The following is a 9797-nucleotide window of genomic DNA, read 5'->3' as shown; positions in this document are numbered from 1 at the left end:
TGGCTTGACAATCATGGTTCTGAGGTGTTCCAAGCATCAATGTATTGTGTTTGATAAAAGAAGATACAGCATCCTAACAATCATACTGCCAGAGAGAAGGCTGAAGGAAAACTTCATAGTAATAAAAGGTCCTATGTCATGGATAGTATAAAGATGGACTGGCATCCAGGTCTTTTTTTTAATCTCATATTATTACTGGTCAACCTCATTATTTACTTTGCTGACATTTAAAATAATTCATCATAAGTTCAGTGATATTACAAAGCTACTCTTTGTAATGAAATATGTAAATACGTATCATACTAAATTTTAGTTTCTCTTGATCAAATACATCACTGATCATTTACATAAACCATTTTTCTCTCCCAAATTCAGGCATATTATATGTGAAAAGTTAGTATATGACAGCTAAACTGTATATCAGACACAAACATTTTTATTGGAATATTTTATTTACATTTTATATTTAAAGAGAATCAGTACAAATCGGGACATATTTACAGCATTTCAAATCAGTGTACAAGAATGCAATGGTTTCATCCATTCTATATATTCAGCAAACAAAAATACATGTCTGTTCTGTTTTTGCCTAAATTCTGCTGGAATTTGCACTGAAAACAAAACTCTAAAAGATAAGCCACGCAGAATACAAATAAAGTGCATTTTTAAATAGATCTATTTAACTTTGGTGGATGAAGCTTCAAACTTTAGATTAAGGCACCTGGAATTCTCCACCCCCCCCCCATTCTTTTTCAAACTGCAAGAAAATGCATTCACAAGATTCATAGCTATATGGACAGAATTTTAGTTTATCTAATGTAATTTTAGCCCATTTAGGTCAAATGTAAACTCAATTTTTAAAGTCAACATTGTTTGGAAAACATTTTCTACAGACTAATTTTATAGGACATTTGCTGTAGACTAATTCATGCACAAAGATCAATTACCAATTTTTGTATGACTTACTCTGTCATTGCCATTTTCAAATAGTTTGGTAATTTATATACTGTGCTTTTGAAAATCTCACAAGTTTGAGAAATAGTTACATAGTATTTTTGTAAGGAAGCTTTTTGTCTATACTCTTGTATCAAATTGGTGTCACTAATATACCAATCAATTCAGTCCATATTCTCTGATAAACTATACTCAACACTCATATGAAGTACATTTAGCTTAATTTTAAAAACAAGAAAAAGTTAAAATGAATATTTTGCTTTAATCTTGTTCTATTAACTTAATGTAGCTTAAATAGACATTTCATGAAGTACTAGCCTAAGTTTGCATTGCTTTTTACAATTCCAGATCATTATAAGCACCTGGAGAAAAACCCTGACACATATAGCCCAAGCTAAAGTATTATTATTTTTAATTAGGATACTATCATAAAATAGATTATAGCTACTCCACATTTCAAAAGCAATATGTCTTTATAAGAAAACTGTTATAAATGAAAAATGTGAGTCCTTGAAGAGAGTTTTGAATGTTTAAAAATGTTGCTATCACTATTGAGAGGAAACTTGCCTATGAAAAACATTATAATGAGTTTGTGGAAAAAAGTTAATAGGTTAAATATTTTAAGCCATTTAACTATAGCATAATATTAGTCATCTCAGCACTTTCAGCATCATTCTTATTTTATTAAGTTTATCCAGTTCATTAATAGCAAACTAGGCCCTGATTGGCAGTTCTGTTATTAACGGTTCAAGTTTTCTATTGACACAGATTTTATGATTTAATTTCTCGAACAACAGTCTCTTCATCAGGAGCTTCATCTTCTTCAAAGGTTGGGTTGTCAACATGAGGAACGACATCCACTGCCACGGAATTTGCTTCATGGTTTACCAGCTGTAGATTTTCATCTTTAAAAAGAAACAGCAATTTTAGGATAACTTCACCCCTTTCTTCTTTTAAAACAAAATTCAATATTCATTTCCAAAATGACTTTCTTATCTAATTTCATCATACTCTGATTATTATACTAATTCCTTGTACCTTTAGTAATTATATGATTTATGCTAACCTTACATAAAGCATATATGGCATTATCATATTGATTTATAATTACTTTTTTGAATCATGTATGTGTGCTTATTTCTACCTAGATTATGGCCTCCTTAAGAGCAAAAGTTATGTCTTCTTCTACACATTCCACTCACCTGGGCACTTTAAGGGGATGGGTGCATACCTACATGATGAGTGCGATGCGCACTGTCTGGGGAATGGACACGCTTGAAGCTCTGACTCGGGGGGATGGGCGGGACATGGGCAATATATATAACCTGAGCTTTTGTACCCCCATAATAAGCTGAAATAAATAATATAAAAAAATAAAATAACAAAAATTACCAATGCTCTTCATATGTAAACACATATAGATAGATTTTTAAAAGTGAACCAAGAAGTTGGGTGGGTGCCCCAAATGGAGTATAAACAGTAATAAATGAACCCAATTGTATCACAAATGAAATATGTAATCATTCTGAAGAGGGTGGGGAAGAAAAGAACTAAACTTAAATAACTTTGGAAAACAGTGTTTTGATTCTAACCTATAAGACTGAAAACAAAAGAACTGTACACTAGTTAGTGAAATTGTTTTACACAGGAGTATGAGTTAGCAATGCTGAAACTATTTTATGTGTATTCCACAACTGAACAAATAAGTAAATATACTGTGGGTAAGGAGAGGCTTTCTCCTTTTGCTGTCGGAGAAAAGAATTACAATAAGGAAAGGGGGAGACTGGGATGAACCCTGTGGTATTGGATTGGAATCTGATGTATCAGTATGAGCTCACTGTTTTTCAGATAGATAGATAATAAAGAAATAGATATAGATGTGTGTGTATATCTGTGTGAGTAAATACACATATTTCCTAGCCTTGTTCATTGAAAGGGCCCATAGCAGTGATGCCCTAGTAGCACTAAGCATGCCTAGTGCCCAGATCTTGGTTTTGAAAAACCATTTTTCAGCCAGGTGCGGTGGCTCACGCCTGTAATCCTAGCACTCTGGGAGACCGAGCCGGGAGGATTCCTTAAGCTCAGGAGTTCGAGACCAGCCTGAGCAAGAGCGAGACCCTGTCTCTACTAAAAATAGAAAGAAATTAGCCAAACAACTAAAAATAGAAAAAATTAGCTGGGCATGGTGGTGCATGCCTGTAGTCCCAGCTACTCGGGAGGCTGAGGCAGGAGGATTGCTTGAGCCCAGGAGTCTGAGGTTGCTGTGAGCTAGGCTGATACCATGGCACTCTGGCCTGGGCAACAGAGTGAGACTCTGTCTCAAAAAAACAAAACAAAACAAAACCATTTTTCCAATAAAAGTCCCCCTGAAAAAATGGTTGATTCTAGGGATAAGACAGGGAGAGTACAAGATTAACCTAGATTTTAGCCTAGGGGCCATCAAACTACAGCCTACAAACCATATCTAAAAGTGGTTTTCATGGTTTTTAAAGGTTATAAAACAAACGAACCAAAAAGGAAAGTATGAAACAGAGACTTACAGCCTTCAATGCCCTTTACAGAAAAAGTTGGCCAATCTCAGACCTAGAATATCCTATGGTACCAGAAAATAAGGCAGTTGAAAGAGCACAGAAACCAAGTTGAATGAGTTCCCAATCACCAAATCTAGGATGATATGAGCAGTGGATAAATCATGAGACTACATTATAGAATGAAAAAAAGCTATGATCCCACACTTTTATAAATAAATAATTGAATAAATAAACGGAGGAAAAGGAATAGCTCTCCCTTACATTAGAGGCTAATCAGTAAACATAGAAAGAATGATAGAAATAGAAAATCACCATTTGGCAAACACTTCCACAATCATTACTGCAAGCAAGAAACATCAATGATTGCTAAAACTAGTGGGTAGAAGTATGATGAGAAACAGGATATTTTCATAGTCTCCAAGTGTCTCTGCATAGGCTATTCAATAATTACAAAGGGAGAAAATACTACCTTTAAAGGGAGAAATCTGACAGACACCACTTAACCAAGTGAGCAAAGTTTGAATCATTAGTAACAAGACACAGACATGTGCTTCATGATGTAATATGGGGCACTGAGAAGGGCACAGCATCACTTCTGTGGTGTTTTTGCCAGAATCCAACAATGAGGTTAATCACTGGGAAACAGCAGACAAACCCAAACTGAGGGACACTCTACAAAGTAACTTACTGGTAGTCTTTAAGAAGATATGTCAATTAAAATGCAGTGGGAGATGCTGGACAGAAAAAGGACATTAGTGGGTCAATTGGTGAAATTTGAGTAAGGTCTGTAGTTTAGTTAATAACATTTTATTTGTTAACTTCCTGCTTTTGATAATTGTATATGGTTATATAAGATATTAACATTCAGAGAAGCTGGGTAAGGGTATACGGGCATTCTTTGTACTATACTTGAAACTTTTTGTCAGTCAGTCTGAAGCTATTTCAAAATTAAAATAAAAAATAACACCTGTGCCTGGGCCTTACCAACCCCCCTCCCACCCCCCCATGGACTGTGATTTAACTGCTCTGAGGTGGAGCCCAGGCATCAGTAAGGTTTTAAATCTCTCCAGGTGATTCTAATGTGCAGCCAGGGTTGACAACTAGGGCCCCTTTTCAATGGTTCTCAATGTGTGATACCTGGACCAGCAGCATCACATGGGAACTTGTTAGAAATAAACTTCTCAGGCCCCACCTCAGACCCACTGAGTCAGAGGCTCTGGTGGTGGCCCCTCTGTTTTAACAAGTCCTCCAGGTGACTCAGTGAGTATTTAAGTTTGAAATCCAGTGTTCTGATAGAACTTAGCGCAATGATGTAATACACAGACATGAACTAATTGTGGGTTTACCAAGTTATGCAAATCTACAATCACCATAAAAATCAATGGCTAATATACAAGATCCCCAAACTAGTAATACATAATCACAGACATGATTAAATCTGTTCTAAGTGATTATTAATTCAACAGGAAATTGAATATTTACTACATGACAGGCTGTGCTAGGTGCTTGGTAGACAACAGTGAATCTAAGATACTGTCCCTACCCAAAGGAACTTTAAAAAGAGCTGGTCTCAAACTCCTGGCCTCAAGCAATCTTCCTGCCTTGACCCCCCAAAATGCTAGGATTACAGGCATGAGCCATCCCACCCAGCCAAAAAGAGGGGTGAGTTTTAAAGGAGGAACAGAGGTTATATTGAGCTCTTCCAATTTCTTGGGAGAGGAAGAATGGAAGGAATGGGCAGAGAGAAGATAATGGCTCAAACTATGACTGTTGAATGAGACTGGAAATTAGGGGGTGGATTTGAGAAAACAGATGTTGAATCAATAAGAAGGGGAAGAAGGAAGAATCTAGGATCTCCCTAGTGTCTGGTTTGGGGCACCTGGGTGGGTGTTACTATCATTCATCCAGATAAAGAATATAGGAGGAAGAACATGGACATCATTTCATTTGCTTTTCCAATTCGCTGCAAAATCTGTTGTGCTTACCCCTTCTGTCCACCACCCAGCCCACGAGAACAAGAGGACACAAAAAGAGTAGGTTGGAATTTTGTTTCTCTTTTTTTTTAAAAAAAAAAAACTAGCAATAAATTAAATTATTCTGTACTTTTACCTTAGCTGAATTCTATTACCACACAATTATGCAAGCACAAGATCATCTGGCACAAATAGTCAATGATTATCTATTACAGGTAGAATAATCCACAGATGATTGAGATTCTTATGACTATACTCAAGGAAATGTCTGTAGATTAGATTACAAGAAATACAAGGTTTGCTTTTGCGTAGTAGCATTCCTTGTGACATCTTCAGAAATGGTATCTATGCTACTGATAAGCCTTTAGAGGACAAAGGTTTATGTCATAAGAAGCTGAAACTTTCACAATCCATCCTATTATCTCAAAATTAGATTTAGAAAAAACTTTCAAACCAACAAAAAAACATGAAAAAGGTGGAGGTTAAAAACAGGGAAAATAATTTTTACAGGGGTTATCTCTTTAAGTAACAAAATTCCTAAAATTTTTCCATTGGTATAAAATTACTAAGGTGCAATACTAATTCACATGGATTTTGAAAATAATTTCAATTTTAGTTTCTAATGATTTGTTCATTTCATGGTAAATAGTCAACAGGTGGCAGCACATACCTTTCTTAAACAGTTTCCTATTTGCAAGAGATGGGTTCCTGAGAAGTTATGTATAAATCAAGTTTTTGTAAATTGAATTCTATTTTATCATTTCAGGACTCCTTTATCTTAATTTCTGATTTATCTTCAATAAACAATGGCTTCTGAAGTTTAAAGTTTCTCTTTAGCCTCTGTAAGTAGTTAATAAGCCAACATTTAAATGCATCAGAGAAAAGTTTCTAATCTTTCTTTTGAGAATAATCCCCACTTCCGATGCATTTCATCTATTTCAGGTACATTTGAGTATGTTTATATTAACAGGGTGCATCCTTCATTGCATCATTTTGAGTAGAAGAAACCTGGAGAATGTGATAATGGCTGAATGAGAAATACTAAAACGCAGGAGTACTCGGATGGGCGTATGATCCACAGTGGATCATTTGTAGGGCACTCACAGACCCTCAGTATGCTGCTTACTTGCTGATTGCACATGTTCCTCCAGAGGCGGTTCATCTGCTCCCTGTACTGAAGCATATCCAGATGATGCAGTCTCACTGCGATTATCCTCTTCATGAGAGGAGGCACTATTAGAAGTTTCATTGGATACAGGGACTTGTAAAGACATTGACCCATCTTCAACATCCACCTTTGGAAAGCATTTAAACGAATTAAAAGGATCTCAGAGTGCATGCTTTCCCTTGACATAGCATTACAAAATTTCTTCATAGGTGACTTATTGGAGCAATGTTTCTTAACCTTTTAAATCTATAATTCCTTCTGATAATTACAAAAATCTCTTTTTGGCCCAGTCAGCACAGTTAGAGTAACTGAGTCCACCAATGGGGTGAAAGATGCTATAGGCAGAGTGCCCTCACATCTGACAGGTTCATTTGGGTGATGCCAGCACTTCATACAAGGTAGGCACTAAAAAAAAAAAAATCATGCTATCCCCTAGAGGAAGTGAGAATCACTGTCGTCTACACAACTTCTCAAGTCAAGAAGATTATGTTGAGCTTGACTTTTTGTTGTATCTTGAAAATAGGCCATTTTTTCATTTACCAAATATAAAATTATAATTTAAAATTTATTATGCTTTCTCAAATTATGCATGCTCATTTAACTATAAGTTTGGTCACTATGCAATAGTAAGAGATAAAAACACAGAAAGGGGGATGCCAAATTGGTCGTTTATATGGTCATCATTTTAAATTCTGACCAAATAAAAAGTACATTTGAAGAAAGGGAGGGAGGAAGAAGGAAAATGGACGTAGTCCAAGATAGCATCTCATTGCCTCTATGATGTAAATATGATATAAATATGTAAATACAGTTTTAAGTATAAACTATAAATATGGCATGTTACTAGCTAAAAAATAAGGATGTTATTTTCCTGAAAGCCCAGGTATATATCCTGTATATAAACAACATAGCAATGTTTACCTCAATTCCCAAAGCTTTAAGTATGTCACATTTGCACATGGGGCAAGTCCTGTGTTCTAACAGCCATGGGTCAACACACGTCTTATGGAAAATATGGCTAATGAAGGAAAAAACACATAATTTAATTATCAGTTGTGAAATAGCAACAGTACCTTGCCTAATATATATTAACAGGTTACTCTGGTAACTTAGTCTCCGAATAGATGCCTTTTCTAAACACACTATTAATACAATGAAGGAGCCAAAGAAACAAAATTTGGAGATTTCATAATATCATACTTTTCTGATTCACTCCCAAATGCTTTTGAACTGGGATTTGTTATCAGGTTTCTTGTCCAACATTATCTACTTTTTTCTGTTCTTAGTACCATAGGTATAATAAGGCAGATAATATAGCACTTTCAAATATAAATGCCTTATTATTCTAGCTTCAAAAAAAAAAAAAACAACTATTTTCAGTATTCACTTGGAAATGGCTAAGATGCTACCTGACCTGAGACTTTGGTCAGTATTTCAAATCTTAACCAATTATCCTGTCATTCCCTGTTAAATGGCACAGTCATTCTCAATAATATAGTATAATATTGTATTGAGTACAACACAGTACTGATGCTTTAGGCAATGTGATACATTCCAAGAACACCACTACTATATTTAATAGCTAAGAGTGTTAAGAGCAGCCTTCAGGAGAGGGATAATTTAAAAAACTAAAGAGTGAAAACTTCCAAATAAGTGCTCATAAGTTAATTTTTTTTCTTTTTTCTCAATAGGATCATTAGAATGAATTTAAGATTAAATAATCTAGCACTAACTTATATATATATATATACACACATACACACACACACATATATAACATATATAAATTGTGCTGGCTAGGTTTTCAGTTTTTTATGGAATTAGTTTAGAACAAATTGTACCGCATTACAATTAGACTTATAACAATTTCGGTGGTATAAATAAATTAAAATAAAAAATAAAGCATTCTTCTATATTTTAATGAAAATAAGTTAAAAATAAACATTTTCTTTACATCAATTTAGAAACATTCAAAATAGTTTTCTTCCACCACAATCATTTTTTTTGGGTCAGCTATTCTTAGTGATGATATAAAAGAAAACCAAACTTACTTGCAGGTTAAGATGCGCACCAAATCATTTGGTTTATATAGTTCAATACACACAGCACAACTATCTCCATCAGGGCCGATTTCCTAAGAGCCAATAGTTATTGTTACTTTGACAGATAAGAAAAAATACATTAAACTGCAGAGCAAGATCAGAGTACATGTGTATTTAACCAGTATAAATTCCTATGGAAGGAGGAGCATTATATCATTAAATGACTATGTAACCATAAATTTCCATACATGATTTAAAATTATTTAGACTTAAAAAAGGTAAAAAGGATAAAGTCAAATGAAAGGGAAACAGAATAAAGAGAAACATGTAGTACAGCTTTAAACTATTTTTCCTGATTTTAGAATTCATAAAATGCCATTTGTACAAGTTGTATAGCTGTATTTTCTTATTTAAAAAAATAAGGTAGAATTCATACACAATAAAATTCACTTTTATTGTATACTTCTACAACTTTTGACAAACATATACAGTCACTTAATTTCCACCACAATCAAGATATAGAATAGTGCCATTACCCCCAACCAATTCCTTCATATCTCTTTGTAGTTAACTCTTCCTCTTACCCCTAGGCCCTGACGACCACAGATCTGTTTTCAGTTCCTATAGTTTTAGCCTTTTCAGAATGTCATATAAATGGAATCATGCATTATGTAGCCTTTGAGTCTGGCTTTTTTCACGTAATACATATAATGCATTTGAGACTCATCCATGCTGTTGTATGTATCAGTAGGGTTCCCCCCTTTTTATTGCTAAATAGTTTACCACGATATGGATGTACCACAGTTTGTCCAGTTACCAGTTGGAGAACATTTGGGTTCTTTCTAGTTTTTGGCAATATCTAGTAGTAAGATTGTTGGGTCCTATGTTAAGTGTATTTTTAACCTCATGAGGAACTGCTGAACTGTTTTTGAAAGTGGCTGTACCATTTTGTATTCTCCCCAGCAAATTTGTGAGAGTTCCAGTTGCTCTAAATTTTGGCCAGCTCTTGGTATTTTCAGTTGTATTTATTTTAGCCATTCTGATGAATTTGTCTAGTGGTTTTAATTTGCATTTCCTTAATAACTAATTATGTTGTACATCTTTTTATGTGCTTATTTGCCATTCATGT

The 9797-nt window shown here is 34.6% G+C and overlaps 1 protein-coding gene across 2 annotated transcripts in view; it reads right to left on the bottom strand.

Moving 5' to 3' along the window:
* Window positions 1-433: 433 nt before the first annotated feature.
* The window catches only part of RNF128 (ring finger protein 128), an 88364-nt gene continuing 79000 nt past the window's right edge, over window positions 434-9797 (bottom strand). For both annotated transcript variants that reach the window (XM_045537901.1, XM_045537900.1), the window contains exons 4-7: window positions 8678-8760; window positions 7548-7644; window positions 6585-6753; window positions 434-1859 (exon numbers count right to left, since the gene is read on the bottom strand). In XM_045537901.1, the coding sequence (XP_045393857.1) occupies window positions 1726-1859; window positions 6585-6753; window positions 7548-7644; window positions 8678-8760 (483 nt within the window). In that variant the 3' untranslated portion in view covers window positions 434-1725. The remainder of the gene's footprint in view (window positions 1860-6584; window positions 6754-7547; window positions 7645-8677; window positions 8761-9797) is intronic.

The sequence above is a fragment of the Lemur catta genome, chromosome X (genome assembly GCF_020740605.2).
Source record: "Lemur catta isolate mLemCat1 chromosome X, mLemCat1.pri, whole genome shotgun sequence".
Lineage (NCBI taxonomy): Eukaryota > Metazoa > Chordata > Mammalia > Primates > Lemuridae > Lemur > Lemur catta.
This window is presented reverse-complemented; position numbering and strand designations above follow the sequence as displayed.